This window comes from Numida meleagris, chromosome 2 (assembly GCF_002078875.1).
Source record: "Numida meleagris isolate 19003 breed g44 Domestic line chromosome 2, NumMel1.0, whole genome shotgun sequence".
Lineage (NCBI taxonomy): Eukaryota > Metazoa > Chordata > Aves > Galliformes > Numididae > Numida > Numida meleagris.
In genome coordinates this window covers 59,383,109-59,403,371 of record NC_034410.1, presented here as the reverse complement: position 1 = coordinate 59,403,371, position 20,263 = coordinate 59,383,109, and the positions used below count along the sequence as shown (strand labels likewise).

The 20,263-nt window shown below is 46.1% G+C and overlaps 1 protein-coding gene across 2 annotated transcripts in view; it reads right to left on the bottom strand.

Moving 5' to 3' along the window:
* The window catches only part of GMPR (guanosine monophosphate reductase), a 42,396-nt gene continuing 24,885 nt past the window's right edge, over window positions 2,753-20,263 (bottom strand). For both annotated transcript variants that reach the window (XM_021387876.1, XM_021387877.1), the window contains exons 8-9: window positions 15,739-15,898; window positions 2,753-7,148 (exon numbers count right to left, since the gene is read on the bottom strand). In XM_021387876.1, coding sequence (XP_021243551.1) covers window positions 6,968-7,148; window positions 15,739-15,898 — 341 coding nt within the window. In that variant the 3' untranslated portion in view covers window positions 2,753-6,967. The remainder of the gene's footprint in view (window positions 7,149-15,738; window positions 15,899-20,263) is intronic.

Sequence of the window (20,263 nt, the reverse complement as noted above, 5' to 3'; positions counted from 1 at the left end):
AGTCCCAAAATAAATGGAAAAATGAGAACGGGTCGATGCAGATCTGCATACGTGCACCCACGGTCAGACAGTAGCGTCGGTTTGCACATGAATCAATCCGTGTGAGTTCCGTAAGCCTACACGTCCACTTGTTTTCCTGTCCCGAGGACAGTTTGGTGTTTGTGTCGATAGGGAAATTCCAAACGAGTTGCACACCTCTACTCCAGAGTACAATTTCTTTTACATAGACGACCTCGCTTCAGATGTGTTACCTTTACTGATAGGATCTTTTCTTGTAGCACTATATCTTGTGGGAATATTTTTTGATGTAAACCTAATTTGAGAAGCTTATTAAAAATAGAAACTTTTTTTGAAGCACTCACATTGAGGAGTACAGGTAATGTTTTAAAAATTGCACAAAAGAAAAATGAATGTTGGAATGATTCATTCAGTGTTTGAAAAAGAGATGGCTCTGTTTGAACAGTGAGTTTCATACCTTGTTTGTAAAAAAAAAAAAGTTTTTAAATACAAAAGCAGAGAAAGGTTGAAAGTTACATGTTTTTTGTATATAGAAATTGTCATGTCTAGATGATCTGATTTGTATTGGCTTTGGCCAGGAAGAATTATTACTTAAAAGGCTCTTAAAGAACAACTGTGCTTAATTTTCTGTTCGTACTACATGGGTCCCGTTTCTGGGGAGCGGAGCCGTGCTTCACACTGTTTATTCCTGTGCTGAAAACACACCTTGGAGCGGCAATTCTCGAGTGCAGCTACCGGGCACTTCAAAGGGTGGCTATGGTGCAGGCCTGCAGCCTGGCTCTGCTGCGGGATTTGGCTCCCGGTCCCTCCTGCCCGCTCCGAGGGACAGGGCCGGTGTGGGGGAGGCCTGGCGATGCCCTTGGGGATCCCGCCTGCAGCCTCTCGCTCCCATTTTTTTCCTCTCTCTGGGATGCTGTTCCACGTTTTTTTCAGCACTTCCTGTTCCAGACAAAACCCAAAGAGTATAATCCTGAGCAAGAAGTGTTTATAACAAGGGATCCTAGCCCAGCACCAGCAGCAGGGCTGTACCCGAGGCCACGCGGCCTTCGGGCCCCTTCCACTGCCCCCTCTCCCCGCTGCCGGGAGCAGACACACCAGACAGGTTCCCAGTGATGATCTCGGTTGGTCGAGAGACCGGTGTTTTCCAGAAGCCAAAAGGAGAGAATCCTGGAGCCATTTTTTGAGGAGAGGGTCTCTTTCTAGTCCAAAGATTGAGCTGGGCAGCTGGTGGCCGGCGGCGGGGCAACATCCCGGAGCGCTCCCATCCCCTGTGAGGTGGTGACCGCGGCCTTGGCTCTCGCAGCCGCGTCCGGTGTGTCCGGGTGTCCCCGAACCGGGAGGAACGGCCCCAGTTGCGTTACAATGAAGTGCATTCAGCCAATAGGTAGTATTTATACAATAACAGTCTCTAAGGTTTCTGTAGTTTTTTTTTTTTTTCTTGTCGTTATCTGAAAGGACTCAAGTCTTCCACTGAGGATTTTACGGAGGCTTCACCAAGGTTGTTTCTTTTTTGTTTGCTTCTGTTTTGAGCGGTCAAAGCTCCTGCACCCTTCCCCTCGCCCATGCAGTAGGCATGCATTGGAAGCGTTGTTTGCAGCAGGCGTTAAGTCACTCATTGAAGCTGTCGTTGCTGTACTACTGGATTGCTGACGTGCAAAAACCCCAGGGCCGGACCCTTGGCCCCGCGATGTCAGCCGAGGCGGGGATCCCCCCAGGGTTTGCTTTAAGAGCTGAGGACCCAATTGCTCCCCCTTCGAATGCGGTCTGCAGAACTCCTGTCCGAGCCGGCGGGTGGGGTCTGGGAGCTGAGGGTGGCTGCAGGTGGCTACGTTGGCATCTCTGTCTGGCCATTGGGCTGGCCTCTTCGCAAAGTTACTAATCTGTTAGGGCGTAGATACAACCTCTCACGACAGTCAGCTAATGTTGAAACTCACTAATGTTATGTATTTGCTCTTTTTTTTTTTTTTTTTTGGAATAATATATTAACTTGTTGAACACTGTTCTTTTCGCAGTGTTAAAAAAAGGGGGGGGCGGGCGGGGTGGGGTTACGGGCAGGGGTTTCCCAACCTTTTTCAGTTCGGGTGAGCTACTGAAAACCGTTTTGTACTAGCTATGTCACCGTGCTGGCAGCCGGCGGGCTGGGGCCGGCTGCGAAGGCGCTCGGCCAGGGGCCTTGCCGGGTGAGGGTCTGCCATTCTTCAGCATTTTTGAGGTCCTTTTGTTTGTTTGTTTGTTTTCTTCTCATTTGGTATTACTCATGAGGGTTGTTGCAAACCACACTTCCAGTGTAGTTCCTAGCGTAGGCCCAGTAAAAGGGATATCGCAGCTTTGTGTTGGGGAGAAATCGAGCTGACATGGCCAGTACAAAGGAGAAATAGGGAGGGAATAACGTTTTGCACCTTATTGAAAAGAGGAGAAGATTTTAAGTGCATACAGACATAGTTAAGAGCTTTTATTGTGACAGGAGAACTTTTTTCCATATGCGTGCATACTCTCTGTAATTCCAGTGTAAAATATTGTACTTGCACTAGCTTTTTTAAAACAAATATTAAAAAAAAAAAATGGAAGAATTCATATTCTATTTTCTAATGGTGGTGTGTCTATTTGTAGGATACACTCGCGTCTGTTTATTGAATTTTATGGTCCCTTTCTTTGATGGTGCTTGCAGGTTTTCTAGGTAGAAATTATTTCATTATTATAATAAAACAATGTTTGATTCAAAATTTGAACAAAATTGTTTTAAATAAATTGTCTGTATACCAGTACAAGTTTATTGTTTCAGTATACTCGTACTAATAAAATAACAGTGCCAATTGCAAACGCGTGCTTTGTCTTTGTGAGCTGCAGCTGAGTGCGAGATCACGCTCCTCTGAAAGCCCCCCGCCCCGTTTCCTTCCCCCATGGCATAGAACCCTCTCAGACTGTCGGAGCGAAGCTCTTTATTGTGTAACAAAGCTTTCCATGGACAACTTCCCAACGCGATACATGACTGCGCCCCTGGTGCTGGAGGCATCGCGGACATGGGCTGGCTGCAGGGAGGGCAGACGGTGCCGTCACCGTCTCAGCAGTGTGGCACAGGGCAGGGGAACAGCTAGGGCTCAGCAACTCTGCGTGGCTGATTACATAGAAGCTTCTTACAGCTTTCGCAGGCAACACGGAAGAGTTCTGGAGTGATTCATTTAGTTATGTGTGAAAACTTCAAACAGCAGTACACAAGGTGTCAAGTCAGTGCTAGAGAGGGCATCTGAAAGACCCCAAATGAAGCAGAAGGGAATACTTGGTTCAGAAGAGGCTTTGAACTCTCAGAGTGTCCATGACTGAAAAGTAGGAGTTCCCATCCTGGCACAGTGAGGTCTGGCTAATTGTTGCCCTGGTTCTTGCTCTCCCCCAGTCCCTTCCCCCTGGTGACTGACTGGCAGAAAGGAAGACACAGACACGCTTTCATAGGAAATGCTCCTCCAAAAGTAAGCAGACACTCCTCCTGCCCAGCTCCTCGCACTTGCAGGGTGCCCCACATCCTACGTTCAACTCCATGCCCTGAGGAGAGAAGAAAGATGCACAGAAGAGCATGGCCCAAGGGGGAGCCAAGTGCCTACTGAGCACACGCACTCGTTTCTTTCAGAAACAAGAGCCCACGTGGCTTGTTCTGCATCTGGCAGGATATTGCCAGGCTGGTTTCAATAGCATAACGTGGCCTTTTCCATCCCTGTTTACAGATTTTGGTGTAACCAATTCAATAGCTGTGGAGCCAGTGGGGCCACACCTCAACACTGCTCTTGTGTGCTCGGCTTAGCAAGTGCCTGGCTGGGGAAAGCAGGTGTGACCTTGGCCTACAGCGCTGCTCTTCTCACTCCCGTGTTCCTCTAGTGTGGAGACAGCATAGGCCTGGGGTGGCAGGGTTAAAGAAGACCGGGTCAAGCAGAATTGCCCAACAGTAAGCACTTAAAAAATGATAGAGATGTTCCACAGAAGGACAACAAGTAACAGAAAGCCTGGTAAAACGTGCAGGTGAGGTAGATCTGCAAATGGCACATGGCATTTGTCAGTATTTGTGGTCCCGGCGTGGACCATCCCGCCAGGCACGGCGCAACCCAGTTCCTTGCCAAAGTAGCTGCGGGCTTGCACAGGGCGCAGCACCTGGGGCTAAGAGAAGACAAGGGCAGATGTGGAGGCACAGGGCTGGGTGCTAAATGAGGGCTCCACTTTGTCTTTGTTCCACATGCAGGGAGTGCTGACTTGGGGAGCGCTGCCTCTGAACAAGACTGGCGTATACTCTGGGGGATGCAGCCATGCCATCGGTTCAGCTTCTCTGCAGCTGATCCTCCCTCCTGCTCACTCTGGAGACAGAAGGAGAAAATGGAAAGAAAACGTGCTGCTTCTCAAAATGATGGCAACAGCTGCTATTCAGAAAACCAAATACTCTAAGCTCATGCTTTACCAGTTGCCACTCTTACTGTCAGTGTCAGTGGAGAACTGGGGACACCTTCCAGTACCAACCCAACCTCACCTTTTCCTATTGGCACAGGTGAGACAGAGGTGCATGTGGGTGTGTGCAGCTCCAGGCCAGGCTGGCTGTGGTAAGCACGGAGCTTGCCCAGGGAAGAGCCCCCACACTCGCCACCCCTGCAGAGAGGTAGCCCTCCATCGCCCCCAGCACCGGTCCTTCAGAAAAAGAAACTGTTTCACAGAGATGTCATAAAGCTGCTCTATTCAGTGTGCGTATGATCTTTTTAGAAAAAAATGTTTAAAAATATATATATGTGTCTACGTATTTGTTAACTTTCATTTAGAAATGTAGCTAAAAAAAGTAGAAAAGCAATAGTGAGCGTAGGCATGAGACCAGCACACTGCTGCATGTCCCACGTATGAAGGCACGAGTGCAGAGACACAGCTGTGGGCAGGCCTGCAACGTGACTGCCTGACACGGTCTAACCCTGCTCCTCGCAGTTCATTTGCCTTTTTACCCTACACTTCACATCATGTACATAAAGGAATGGTGACCTCCTACAGTTGTACCGATGCACAGAGAGTAATGCTGCCCGTACTCTGGGCTTAGTGAGGGTAAGAGCAGGATCGGTGGCAAAGAAGCCGGGCGTCTTCTTAACATGATGCTGTCAGGCTTGAGGGAGCAGAGAACAGACCCTCTGCCCACAGGGTCTGCATCTCTTCTACATTCAGGTTCCTGTACGACAGCTGAACAGGAAAGATGGTTCTTAAAGTCGGCACAAGTGTAACCTGTGCTCACATGAAGGCCCTTATTCAACTCCGAAACAAACGAACGGGTCACACCACAATTAAGAGTTAAGTCCTACATGTTTAATGGAAGATGTTTAAAATAGGCCATTTAGAAGATCTACTGAGCCTTTCCTAATGTGCATAACAGACTTAAAAGTCATCCGGGATCATTTTGTGGCCTCGATTTGCTCTCAGAATGGCCACTGGTACCAATATTTGTGCACGGCTTTTTGAGCAGTCCCTCAAATGAGCTGAATTCTAGAGATTCTCTTTGCTATTCCTCTTCCTACAGATCACTCATTTGCTTTTCAAAGGAAGCCTGCCTCTTTCCACAGATACCTGCAGGAGGGGAAAGTAAGGCTCTGAAGTACTGAGGTAACAACAGCTGTATTATGATCTCAGCAGCGCTTCAAAGTAAGTGGCCAAGCATTATTAATTCATTGCTGTTCATTTTTACATCATTTATCATAACGAGCTACTGTGGTATTCATGTGGATGCAATGTGTATTTCCAAAGAAATTTCATTGTGATTTATCAATTAATTAGTGGGCCACTGCACTTTATTAAAGTGTTATCCAGAGTCTTAAACATTCATTACTGCCTTTAGAACAAACGCTTTAACTCAATCTCAGCCTACCAGTGTCTCGCAATCAGGCTCTTCTGCTGAAAGCTCCTTTTGCTTTTCACATTGTCACGGACTGCAAAGGAGTGGTACCGTGTAGCTAAGAAGTGAATTTGATTCCTCCAACCTCATTCACCTGGCCACAGGCGATGCACAGCACAGCATTTTTACATCTCTGCTAAATGGACGTGAACAGGCAGAAAACTTGAATGGGAGCAGGGAGGGCTCTGTGGAGAAACCTCTGCTTGGTGGGTTTACTGTTGCTGAGTTTCTATGTCTTAAAAATCTGATCACAGAGCACAGGGGAAAGCAGCAATCCACGCAACACAATTACTGCATGCACGTAAAGCAGGCAAGCTCTGAGATGTTCTCTCCCGAATGATCTCCACAGACAGGGGCAGGGAGGACAGTATGGGTTTGCTACACTCAATGCCAGCTTCTCTGTAGAGGCCGGTCCATTGAATAGGGAGATTTAGGTAAAAATGGCAGTACCAGCCCTGTCAACAGAAAGTGAAAGAGATCTGGCGTTTTTATCATCACAGTAAGGAGCCAACAGTAGCCAAGCCTCACCCACCTCTGACATCCTGCAAGCTCGCAGCCCTGCCACAAACAGACAACCTTTTGCTGAAGGAAAGGGGAAGACAATTTGGTTTTTCATCCCTCCACTCAATTCCTTGTAGCTTTTTCTCTGGAGGGTGCACTGTCAAAAGCAATGGTAGCTGACAGGTCAGTCTTAACAGAGGGAATGTGTGTATGTGTGCAGGAACAACAACAGCCATGTCTGTACAAGCCAACTCCTTGCTAATTGAGGTTTCAGCAACTATTTATCAGAGGGAAAAGAACAGATGAAGAAATGTTGATTAAAAAGTAAATCAGGCACAGTAAAAGATGAGGCTATTGCATTTTGAACCAATGGCACTGTGTTAATAGCACAGCCTTCCCCTTCCAAATCCAAGCCATCGTGGCTATGAGACTGCCATGCATAGAGAGAGGAGTTTGCCACTAATGCAGCATGGAGGAGAAAGCAAAGCAGACCAGCAGCCTTTCCTGCTCCTCTCCTCCCATCCCTCTCTCCAGTCCCCCTGTCCTGGGCTATGAGAAGACCTGGCTGTGCTGCTGGGTGACCCGGATGAACGTTGTTCTCCTGCTCAGTTCCTTGAGTTTGGCAGCTCCCACGTAAGTGCAGGTAGAGCGCAGTCCTCCAAGGATGTCCAGGATGGTGAGTTCCACATCTCCTTTGTACGGTACCTCCACAGTTCTGCCCTCTGAAGCCCTGGAGAAGAGATTGGTCACTGCAGTTATGGGTAGACGCAAAACATAACAGTGTGTTTACTGAAGCAATGTAGAACTTAATACTCTGTGTGGTACAGTTCACCATTATTCCCTTAGCTTTACTGCTTGTTTATCTGTTGTTCCTTGATGCTCTCAAGCACTGAAATGTTTCAACTCCAGTCACCAATACTGTGAACCAGAAGAGGACACATCTTGTGGATGTTCCAGTATCCCATATCTGTCCTTACAGATCTGCCCGTTCCTCCACTCCATCATACACTACCTCCAAGCGAAGCTTCCAGGCTTACTGAAAGACAAATTTGAGCTTGACAGTGTCAAGCTTTAAAGTACAAGGAATGGCCAGGCTTAGGCCCCTTGTGAAAATGTGGGAGTTGGGTCTCAGCAGGTACTGGTCCGCAGAACTCTGCAGGACTCTCTCCCATGCCACTGATCAGAGACAGACAGAAATGATCTGGCTGTCTCCTACTGGCCCAATTCTCCAGGCCCAACACAGATGGAGTGGGAAACCTGTTACAGAAAGCTGCTGCAGAGCTGACCCCAGAAACAAAGAAGTGAGCTAGGACATTCCAGAGCCAGGCAAAAAGGATAGCAAAAAACAAAAGCGCTGTGAATGCTATCAAGTATGGGCACATGCCAACATAGCTGTACACTGTCTCCAAGAGCACATCTGAAGATAAGAGATTCCAAGCAAATAACTTTCACCTCTTCCCCCTCAGCTTTGTCATGCACAAGAATTCCCCCTGCAGCGGAGTCCCCCATCACCAGCTGATATTGCTGGGCTTTAGACCAAGCTTGTGCAGCACCACACTAGCTGTCTCCATTGGAGAAGGCGGCCTTGGGAAGGGGTCTAACAGCTGACAGCAGCTGGCAAACTTTACTTTGGACTTAAGTCCTTATCCTTGTGTTTCTTTCCTCAGAAACGGCTGAGATTTGTGTCTGTCATACAGACAGAGGATTGACAGCTGAGGACTCAGCTTTAAATGCTTTTTCGATGGCACTTCAGAATCTATTAGAGTTTGAATGTGGAGGGAAGAGGGGATTGCTCTTCTTCTCCCCTACAAGAGAGTTAGAAATGATGGCTGGGATCTGACATTGTTGTAAATGTGGCTTTATTTACTTTTCCCTTAAACAAGTTGTCTAGGGGATAGTGCTTGAAAGAAAGGGCATGCCTGTTTGGAGGCTCCATTTGCAAATCATTAACAACAGCACCAGCAGCTATGTGGAGGTACTTGAGTGTGAGCCTGGCTATATTTCATTCTGTTAGTTTAAATGTGAGGTCAAAGCCCTAGGGAGACAATAAAGGAGAAGTGTTAATATGCCATGTGAATAAGGAACCATGATTAATCTCCTTACATCTGATGAGTAATTGACTCTTTCTTGCAAGAAACTCTTAAACAAACACTGTAATAAGTGGCCAATGGAAAACGTACGTACCGCTGCCACCTAGCAGACTGCACCGGGGCTCAGTGGCGTGCCGGGGCTATGCTGCAGGAGTTGAGAAGCTTTTATTTTTAGCCCTAGTGCCAGCAGCAAGAGAAGGCTCGGCCCACAAAAGGACACAAAAGAGGCCCCGCTACAGTTTCACAGCTTTGTTTTTGACCATGCCCACCTCCTCCAGTCGGAGTCCAGAGGTTCGGCTCACCCTCCTGGGAGCTTTCCATGAGACTACTGAGACACGCTGCACACTGGGGACTTGGGGAAACCAGAGTGTATTTTATTTACTAGATCCCGCCCTCTGAAAGAGTCCTAGCGCTAGATGGGATGCAAAAAATGCAGGTTTTTCTGCACTCATGCGTGACGGCCCATTCAGTTCATGCATTAGTGCTAATGAATTCATACAAGAAACCTCCATCAGTTCAAGCATAAGCACCCAGTTAATTCAAGCATGGGTGCTGTGTGAAGCAGGGTTTGCTAGCAGAGAGCTGACTGGAAAATGAAGTACTTAGAGGCAGCCTCAGTCACAGTGGTTAAACAGACCCGCAGCAACAGGAGCATACTCTGAGGACTGTGAGCGCTTGATGGCTCTTTTTTCAGAGCAAAATTTTAGAAAGATGGGACACTTAGAGCCGCTGCCCCTGGGAGATACTCATTTTGGCTTTGGATAATAACCAAATAATATCAAAGTAAGTGGCGATTGCCAAAGCCACAACCCAAAAGCTCCAACAGCTTGGCACTGTTACTAGTGTCCGCTGGTATCAGCTGAAAAACAGCCAGAGTACTGAGAAGTGACCCAGAGCAGCACGCTGGAAGACAGGTGTGAGAGCAGCCCCACACAAAATGCTGAGAGTCCAATTTTATGTTCAGCCTTAGGAAAAAAAAGTGCGAAGTGTCTCCATGCTCCCACCCTCCATGTTGTGACTTCCATATGCTCCTGAAGGAAAAGGACTACAAGATGGAAGTGGGACAGAAATCTGTGCTCTTGAGGACAGTGCAAGCCTATGCTCAGTAAATGTTATGTCTGTAGAGCAAGACCCAAGAGATCTACACTGATTGGTGCATCATCTTACTACCCAGATGGGGAAATGCCCACAAGGCAGTATTGTGAATGCTGAGCACTCCAATTTTAGAGCTAAATGATGCCCTGCAGCTATTGGTCTCATGACTCTACTGGTACCTTCAGCACTGGTGTCAATCTTTGCTTGTATGATCTTAAACATTGGCTTCTATGCTAAATCATAGTGAATAACTTGAATTATTGTTACGTTCTTAGCGACTTGTTTGGAAGGAACAAGACCTAACACTCATAGCAAGCATGCAGATCATTATGGTGTTAACACTGATAATCTAGTCCATGGGGTTTGTAAAAGGATATCTATTCAAACTGCTGTGGCTTTCTGAATTACGTGTTTTGCAGGAGCAAAGCATGAAATTTGTAGGAAGTATTTACTGAGATTGTTATATCAACTTCTAATCTCATCCACAGGGATGAAGGGTGAAATTTGTGCTTTGGGCTGTGTTAATGTTAACCCTAATACTCTAGACTTGCAGGGGCGAGCAGTGGAGTTTATAACAGGTAACAGTTCAGACTGTGCTAACAAATCCTGCCACTTGGAGAGTGGCTGGAATGTTACTAAGCGTATGTGTATGTTGCTGCAGTATTCACCTCTATAGCCTGGCCAGGGGTAAAGTCTGATGGATATATAACCAAACTGACGCCAACTCCTGTAACATGATTCCCAGGACACAGTGATATTTTACTAAATGCACTGTTACAGTATTAATCTCTGCTTTCTGCTGCAAAGAGAGGAAGAGTGAAGTTTAAAACTGATGTATATTAAGATTGTGATAATGCTGAAAGAGTTCATAATGGATTAATGTTCCTAGAGTTCTTTGAGATGTGCTTTGCAGAGGTGAGTAGCGCAATAGATTGGCCATAAATTGCAGGGCTTGCTGCAGTCTCACGTGTGTGTCAAGTTAGTTTGTGCAAGAGTATTGAGTAAATGCATGCGTGAGCACCTAATTTATGCATGAATGCCCAATTAATTTTTTGCATAAACATGCAACCAGCTCATGAATGCACGCACAAATAATTTAGGCCTGACCACTCAACTAGTATATGCATGAGCACCCAATTAATTTACACACGACCATCCCATAGTTACACATACACATGATGCATTGGGAGTAAATGGTGATTTTGGTGACAGGGGCTGTCAGGGTGACCTGTGCAGCAGAAGGACATGATCTGCATCGTACCAGTCCTGGTCAGTTCCAGAAAACCACTCCAATGCCAAAACCTCAGTGAGCTGAGGGGGAGCACACTACACCTCTGCTCAAGTAACTCTGCCTTTAAGTAACAGCCAGCAGCCTCTAGGAGACGTGCCTGCACGCATCTGAGAAGCCACACAGCTGGAGATGCACCCTTGGAAGGAGGTGCTCCATGTCATAAGAGTCCCAAAGGGATCGACTCAGGTGTTAGCTTAATTAGCCCAATCACTGATTAGAAGTTTGTGTTGGCAATAAAACAAAACAAGTAAAAGTTCCCCTAGCTGAGACTGTTTTGCCAGCACGGACTGCCCATGCACGTGGACTATAAGGGGTGTCACAGGAACAGGCACACTTGGCAGAGGGCTGCGTAAGCACGTCAGCAGGAACTGCTGAGGGATTTGCAGCTCTGACATCTCTCTTGGAGTTGCGATCTGAAACTAACCCTTTCTCGGGAAAGAAAGCTGAAGAAGGAGCAACTGAGACTCCCAGCAGCTGGGAATGGTGTGCCCAGATGCTTTTGGCAGACTCTATGTCTCTTGCCAGCCACTGAACAGCAAATAGAAAGGGAGACCAATTTCCTTCAGACGTTTTGCATGGGTCTAATCTATGGTACGTGCCCTAACTCCCAGTCAGCACAAGACTGCTGCAGGCATGGAGGGATGAGCACAGCAGGTGGGAATCCTGGCAGAAAGGGCGTGATGGAGTAATGGTGCTCTGTCAGCCTGGCAAAACGTGGACCAGGGCAAAGGGGTCAGGCTGCCCTGGCATGAGGTAGCCTTGCCAGTGGAGCATTTAAGAGATGGCAGGAATTGGGGGCAGCTCTTTCAGGCTGTCATTTGAGATACAGAAAAAGATGGTAAGCAGCAGCCAGATGCTGATGCTATTCTGTCTCTGTGGCCCAAATTCCACCCCCAGTTAGTCTAAGTGCCAAAGCTAGCTCAGTAGCAGCTGGGAACTGCTGAGTGACCACAGCAGGGCTGCAGCGTTCACACAAGATCTTAGAAGGGTTAACAAAAGCAAACTGGCTCTAACTGAACAATACTGCGGTCTCTATCCTAGCTTGCCTTATTTTTTCTCTCCCAAAAAAAGAATCTTAATAATCGCCTTTCAGAAATTCCCAGCTCTGATCTATACCTCATGAAAGGAGATAAAAACATAAAAATAAACCAATACATAAATGGCACATAGGTAATGAAACAAGGTCCACAGATTTCAGGCAAATTAAATGGGCTCAACCCGACCCAGTCATAACAAAAACAATTCTCTCATGACTTTATTTCCTGCTACAGCTATCTCACCTTACCTGTCAATTTTAATTTCACTGTTTACTGGAGGCTCAGGTTCTCCAGCCAGAATGTGTGATTTTCAGAAGCTGAAGTTCAGTGACAAGCAGTCTGATTCTGCAGGGGGCTGAGCACAACGAGCTCTGCACTGCTTGCACAAAACATCGTTGAGTGTTTAGGTTCTTCTAAAGACAAAACAACTTACTGGGGTCACTGATACGGATTTACAGCTGGGCTTTTAAAGCGTGCATAAAGAAGCCCCACTGATTTGGCAGGTTTGAGGTATCCGGCATTTAAAATGCCAAGTTAGAACCCTTTTGGTTCAAGTTTGCCATGAGCTAAACTAGAAGCGATTAAACTTTGAGTAAGGTTTCCAGCCGAAGTAACTGAAAGAAAACCCTTGCCCTATTTCTGATCGTCCCTTCAATGCCCAGTGCATTTGCTGTGCTGGGTAACCGACAGTTACTATTTTTAATTTACAGTGACATTCGTCATGCTGGGGTGGGCCAAGCAAGACCAAGACTAAGGCTGGTATGGATAGCTAGCTTGGATTTGTGGCTGCAGCATCAACAAGATGAGAATCATCTCCTTCAAAGCTAACAGCCAAGGCTTACAGGCTTCATGTCTGGAGCTGCTGTAGCTAGCAGTAGACTGGGGAACTCCTGCTATGTTACCTATTGGTGGCACAAAAAAGCGGCTTCTCAAAAAGGACTGAAAATTTCAGATTGTACTTTTTGCTCTCTTATTGCCGAGAAGATTTCAGAACTGGATCCCCAGGGGACTCTAATATTAGGATGCAAAACATTATATGGCTACAGATCAAGCAGAACTCGTGTAGTACTGCCCACAAGGAATTGAAAGGGCCTAGACCAAGCCAAACATAGCACCTTTCTGTACATCTTATAATCTTATAAGACATAATACTTGCAGTATGTCTCATTTCTAAAGGGAACCACTGTCAGTTAATTCTCCTGCTGGGGATACTCATTTCCAGACTACATGCACACGTAACTAGGTGAAGCAGAATTTAACAGCTGCCTTAGTACTTTGTCCCACTGCTACAGCGAGGTTTCCCAAACTTCTCCATGACTTCCAGCAGCTCAGAGGTAGCCAGGCACTAAATGCCTATGTTGCACTGAGACCTATGCAGCATGCTTGATCTCCTCCCTGTTCTCTCAGAGAGCTGCCATGAACCATATACCTGAACAGCATCAGGACTTTCCCACATGCTAGACGTAAGCGCAGAGCAGGAAAGGACAATGAGTTATCATAGCTCAGATAAAAGGTTATCAGCACCTCTTTGTAACTGGCAGCTGCCGCTTTTACATGATGAGATAATTACCAGTGCCATGCACTATAAGCATTTCTTCAGAAGCTTTGATGCCAAGCAGATTATCTGGGGGTAAAAAAGGTTCCACAAATGTAGATTGCTTCTGTGGACTTGGGTGTGAAACCAAAGGGAATCAAAGCTCAGAGGTATGCAGAACATCTCCCTGATGAATCCTTTCAGCTTGTCTCAGATGCAGATGAGCTCCTTCTTCTACAAATAGCCAGCTGTGTCTGAAAGCAAAAGCACACTGAACCTGCTGTGCCAGAAGAGCCTCGCAGCTTAACCAGGCTGACAGTCAGTCACATGCTTTGCTCCTGTAGGCAACCCATTGCTGTTGTCAGTGTGAGCAGTATCCTGTAAGCAGGTAGTGGTGCTTTTAAGCTGGCACAAGTGCAGTCAATACAAAATAAAGAAAATCCTTTGCACATTGTTCTCTAGCTTCTCATATGAGCCACAGAAAGAGGTATGTGGGCTCAGGTCAAGAAGAAAGGGTACACTCCACTCAAAAAATATAAGTGCTCCTCGGGCAAAAGGTAAAGGTACCCTTGTTCCTTTCTTGTCCTATCAGATGGAGAAAAATCTTGGCTTGAGAATGTGCCAGGATATACATCTTCTCCTCAAACTACAGTGCTCACTTTATATTTCTACTTGTCAAATATCTTTATTTCTTGCAAAAGAATGACCTTGGGACATGACGAAACTCATCACAAGCTTTTTTGCCCTTGAAAAACTCTTCACTATCGTCTCTTCTCCCTGTGTCCTACTGATATTTTTCTCCTCCGAAGTCCTCTTCAGAATGTAGTTCTGAGCCACACACTGTTTATTAGGCACAGACTACCAGATAAGCACAGCACCCATAAGCTCTCTCTGTTTCCCCATCTTCATATAGAATTCTGTTTTAATGAGCCTCAGTTTTCTGCCAGACCAGTCAGTGGGTCTCTCCTGCACAGTGTCTACCACTAATCCTCCTTAGTCTCTATTATTATTGCAGCTTCGGAGCTCATGATTTAGGCCAAAGGAGACAGGTGTAAATGCTGGAATAGGGAGCATCTTACCATTCTGTAAAGTGCTGGATGTACTACTGCACATTTTTATGGTGCGTTTCAACTCTTGACAAGTATCAGACAAACTACATGAGCTAGTGTTGGGGTGGGAGATGGAAGGTGGGATCAAATATGCAGGCAGGGCCAATAAAACTCATCCATCTTAAATGCCTGGAACAGTAGGAAAAGTATTTGAATCCTAGGAAAAGGCTTTGAGATCCTTACAAACAGCACTCTGTCAGATGGGGCCAGAGGAGAAGATTTAAAAGTGACACCTTCAACCAGTCAGCATAGTGTGTAAGACAGTAACCACTCTCTAACACAGTATGCAAGAACGATGTTGTCTCAGGGCAGTGACTATACCTGCCATTAAGGGAAAAGACAGAAGGAAGTTTTCTAGAGTCACCTGCTTTTTCAGAAAGTAAAAATCCTCAGCACTTTCAGGAGTAAAGTAGCAATGGACAAGATTCCTTTGCAGAACCTGTCTTCCTTGCCTCCCCCAGGCATTCTCTCTGAAGATTTTATCTGACAACCCAAGCTCCCACAAGCTGTATGATTTTGGGAAATGGATAATGGGCTACTCTGATGCTCTCTTACCCCAAAAGGAGTGAGAAATAGTTACTGCACGACTCTGCTGTGTAAAAAGACTGCCAGCAAACCCAGGTGTGAGTACTATAGCTACAGCCTGTGACTGAGAGGGCTCTGATGGTCCTGGGCCCTTGGTACTATTACAACTGCTACTCAGCACCAAACTGGGGCTAATCCCAGCTGAGCTTCACTGATTCACCAGGCACCCGCTTTCTGCAAGTAGAAAGAAGCATATGGGCCAGCTGGGAATCCATACGCCAACAGGACACACAATCTGGTTAAGGAGAGAGCCAGAAACCACAGCTTGGTGTGCCATGTACCCACATGTAATTCACACACATCTTGAGAGACCCAGCGGTCAGAACAGTGATTAATGGCTTCCCAGTTTGAAACTACGCTGCACTGGCTGCAATGGAGTGAGCATGGTTGCTCTCAGCTAGCCACCCCCAGCTCCTTCTCCCTGTCTCCTCTTTGATGTCATCCCTCCCAGAAATCAGATGCTGTGTTGCTAATGGATTTCTCAACAAGAACAGAGGCATGGGCCTGTTTGCAACACATGGTTTTTGCAGAACTCACTTTCAGAAGTTATGAATTTGCAATTGCTAGAGAAATTCTTACCTGTATTCAGCAACCCCTCCTGCATGCTTCTTCATGGCTGTATCAGAGCTCATCCCGTAGAATAGTTTCACCTTTTTGCCATTCTTTTCTATAATCTCTCCAGCACACTGGTCGTGGCCTGCAAACATTCCTCCAAGCATGACAAAATCAGCACCGGCTCCTGTGATCAGCAGAATGATATGTAAGTAAGAAGGGAATGGAAAGAGGGTGAAAGACCAAGCAAGAACACAGTAGTATCCAAAACCAATAGAAAGTCCTACACAGTTGGGTACAGTTTTCTTTGTAATACATGCATTAAACTTGAAGAAATGCTTTACTGAAGAATTGAAACATGATGAATTCTATTTCTCTGATACTTTAAATGGAAAGAATCGTTTTCTTTTGCAAGGCCAAAGGTGTAGATTATTCTACTCCCCCCCATGCTCTTTATTTTACATTGTTTTAATCTTTTAGCTCACAGAAGTATCTGAGCACATTTCCTTAACAACTACTATTGTGACTGCAGTACTTAGAAGCCCTAATAACCTGTTCGTCTCTGTGCTATGCAAAGAAAAGGCCAGCTCCTGCTTCAAGGCCTTTGTAGCGTAAAGGCTGTGAATGAGGATGTATCCTCAAGAAAGGCATACCCATGAATGTCCTACTCCCAACACTGACATAAAACACTCAAATGTTTTTAATGAAATGATGGACTTTTTCAAGCCATTGGCTATATTTGTCCAGTGCAACACAGGGTGATCTGGGGATCAGGATGGGTCTGCATTTGTTTTCTGTTGTTTAAAAACTCGGGGCCAAGGAGCACCTTTAGGTTGTGTCGTACCTGGCACAGAATAGATTTGCCTAGAGCTGCAACTCCTAAATAATACAATTATTCAAGTGCTGAGTAACAGCACTGAATACCCAGTCACACCTGCCCAGTCTGTGCATCTTCCCAGGCTGTGCAAATCATGAAATCAGTCCCATGAGAGTAAAATACACATTTTCAGAATTACTCTTGGTTTTCCAAGATTGTGACTGTGATTTCCAATATTTCCAGCTGTACTGGAACTATTCCACCAGCAGCTACTCCTGTGACATTTTGGCATATCTAGTCTTGTCTGGAAAAGTTTGGCTTTAACTCTTTTATGAGGCTGTGATGACCTATCCCCGAAACACTCTGCTTCATCCACGTGCATGCTGCAGAACAGGCCTCCTCTCTGCTCAGCTTCTTCCCAGAATTGACAAAAGAACAGGGATGTAATCCTCACTTCCTAGAAAGCAGGTGAGCCTGAATTAACCGCACCTAGTCATGAACATGTCCAGACACTAGGGATATCCTAGTCTAGGTAAGTCTGGCACTTCGGATTTGGTCTGATCTGCCCCTATCCAAATCTGAAAAGTAAGCGAGATGATTATCAAATCTACTCAGCTTCTGCCATCTCTTTAAAAGCTCTGTACATAAACCTGAACTTGGGACTATTTTGATCTTAGAATACATGAGAACTGTGGAGTGCGCTTCGGTTTATAAAAGCCAGTTCCCTCCCACCTCTCTTTCACTAAAGAGCAGACCTATCAGCAATGGCTGTGAGCACAGCAACCAGCTGCTCTGCTGACCTCATCTCCTTTTGCCTGGTTGTTGTTTGAAAGGAACAATATGTCCCTAGTAAAGGGATATTAAAAACGATGCTTGTGCCAAACTGCTGAGCACATCACGAGCAAAGTTTATAGGCAGGCACACATCTAGGTATCCTATCATGCCAGCTACCTGAGTTCTCTTGTTGCAGATGGCCAAGTTTTAAAGCCTCAGTTTGACTCACACCTGATCCTACTATTAACTTGCCAAAAACAATGGGAATGCTTATCCTTTAAGATAATTCTCAATTATGGGCAGGGAGCTCCCACTGCTACCTGACACCTTTGCAAAAAGTAAGTACTCTGGGAAATCTAGTTGATGTCTCCTTCAGGAATGGAAGATAACAACATGATGAAGGAGGAAAGGATTTGGAGTCAAGGTTTCAAGGAGGATTTTAAACAAATCAAAGGCCTGCCAAAGAGCACTAGACTCTACTTCTCCAATACCACCCTCTGATCCCTATTTCATAGAATGATTGGTTTGTAAGGGACCTTAGAGACAATCTAGTTCTGCCCTCCTGTCATATGCAGGAGCATCTTCCACCAGAACAGGTTGCCCAGGGCTCCATCCAACCTGGCCCTGAATGTCTCTGGGGATCATCCACAGCTTCTCTGGGCAGCCTGTTCCAGTGCCTCATCACCCTCATAGTGAAGAATTTCTTCCAAAAGAAGAAATTTCCTCTTTTAGTTTAAAACCATCACCTCTTGTCCTATCACTTCACTCCATGACAAAGAGTCCCTCCTCAGCTTTCCTGTTGCCCCTTCAGGTAGGGGAAGGCCCCAATGAGGTCTCCCCAGAGTCTTCTCCAGGCTGGAGAACCCCAACTCCCTCAGCCTGTCTTCACAGGAGAGGTGTTCCAGCTCTCTGATCATCCTCGTGGCCCTCCTCTGGACCTGCTTCAACATCTCCATATCCTTCTACGTTGGGGCCCTAGAGCTGAATGCAATACTCTAAGGTCAGGCTTCACAAGAGCAGAACAGAGGGGGACAATCAATCAATTCCCTCACCCTGCTGGCCACACTTTCTTTGATACAGCCCAGGACACAGTTAGCCTTTTGGGCTGGAAGCACACACTGCTGGCTCGTGTTGAGTTTCTCATCCATCAACACTTCCAAGCCCTTCTCCACAGGACCAGTCTCAATCCATTCTCCACCCAGCCTGTATGTGTGTGTGGACTGCCACAACCCAGGCGCAGGACCTTGCACTTGGCCTTGTGGAATTTCATGAGGTTTGCACAGGCCCACTTCCCAAACCCGTCAAGGTTGTGTGTGTCAACAACACCACTCAGACTGGTATCATCAGCAAACTTGCTGAGGGCGCACTCAGCCCCACTCTCCCTGTTACTGACAAACTTGTTAAACAGCACTGGTCTCAATACTGACACCTGAGGAATGCCACTCATCATAGGTCTCTCTTGGACGCTGAGCCACTGACTGCAACTCTTTGAGTGTGACCATCCAGCTAATTCCTTCTCCACTGAGTAGTCCATCTGTCACACCCATGTCTCTTTGATTTAGAGCCAACGATGTCATGCAGGACAGTGTCAAATGCTTTGCACAAGTCCAAGCAGATGACGTCAGCTGCTCCTTTCTTATCCACCAGCGCTGTAACCCCATCACAGAAGGCCACCAAATTTGTCAGGTGTGATTTGCCCTTAGTGAAGCCATCCTGGCTGTCACCAATCACATCTGTTCTCCCTGTACCCTTAGCATAGTTTCCAGGAGGGTCTGCTCCATAATCTTCTGAGAACAGAGGTGAGACTGACTGGCCAGTAGTTCCACAGATCTTTTTTCCTTTTTTTAAAAATGGGGGTTATATTTCTCCTTTTCTGGTCACTAGAAACTTTGCGGGACTATTGCATCTTCTCAGATATGATGGATAGTGGCTTAGCAATTTAACAGTTTCTAGTTCTGACTCTGGTTGCAGGTCCTATAGCTTCCAATTAGCACCAAAAAGACAAATGAAATCTATGCTTTAGGATCACAGAATTCTGGTTCCTGCACACTTAAGTATCTACCTATTATTTTTCCTTTGACTGCACATTTTGGGAGGAAAGCAAATATGTTTCAATTACAGGATTGAAACTCCTCCGGTTTGATTAACTCTTTCGAACTACAACATAATTCATCTAGATCTTCCAGAAGAGAGGAGCCATGTTACTACAAATACAGCCCAGAGTTCTGTCTTGCACACTGCAGCGTTTCTAAACATTAGAATGATCCATGCTTACTGCCCTGTAGCTCCAGGAATTAAAAGCCCATATGTAATGTATTTTTCCAATGCTCTCTAGAACTTTCTACCCTGCTCCAGTATTACAATGATGTCTCAAAGTTTCGAGTCTGTTCCACTTTAGTCCCATTTAACATCTCACCAGAAGCCAGCAGTTTTTAGCAGGGTTTTTCCTTACTTACGTGTAGTTTCCTTACCTATGTGTTGTTGTTTCTGTTAGCATGGGTAATGCTTTCAGTACCTACCTGGCAGTCTTTCATTTTCAAGTACACACAGTATGCCATTATTTTATGTACTGGAGGAACACCTGACAACAATCCTCCAAATAATACAGGATGTGATGGGGTATGCTGCATACAAGCAACCAGGTAGCTTGTCCAGAGTTTGCTAGATTTGGCCTGTTCCTGCACAATGCCACTTCAACACACTGATGCTGGGGAGGACATCCCCCCTGAGCCCTACACTGGGCTGATTTTGCTCATTCACATCCAGCAACACCTCCTCTTTCACACAATCACAGAAAATATGCTGAAACCACCCTACTCTTTCAGCTCTTACACAGTTCTGCTGAATCTGGACAGTCCCTCAAATGGCTTTTGTACGCCTGATAATACACTAATTACTGATAACCAGAGCAGCTTTCCACAAATTCAGGTGGAATCAGCCTAGATTCATAGCGTGGCCAGC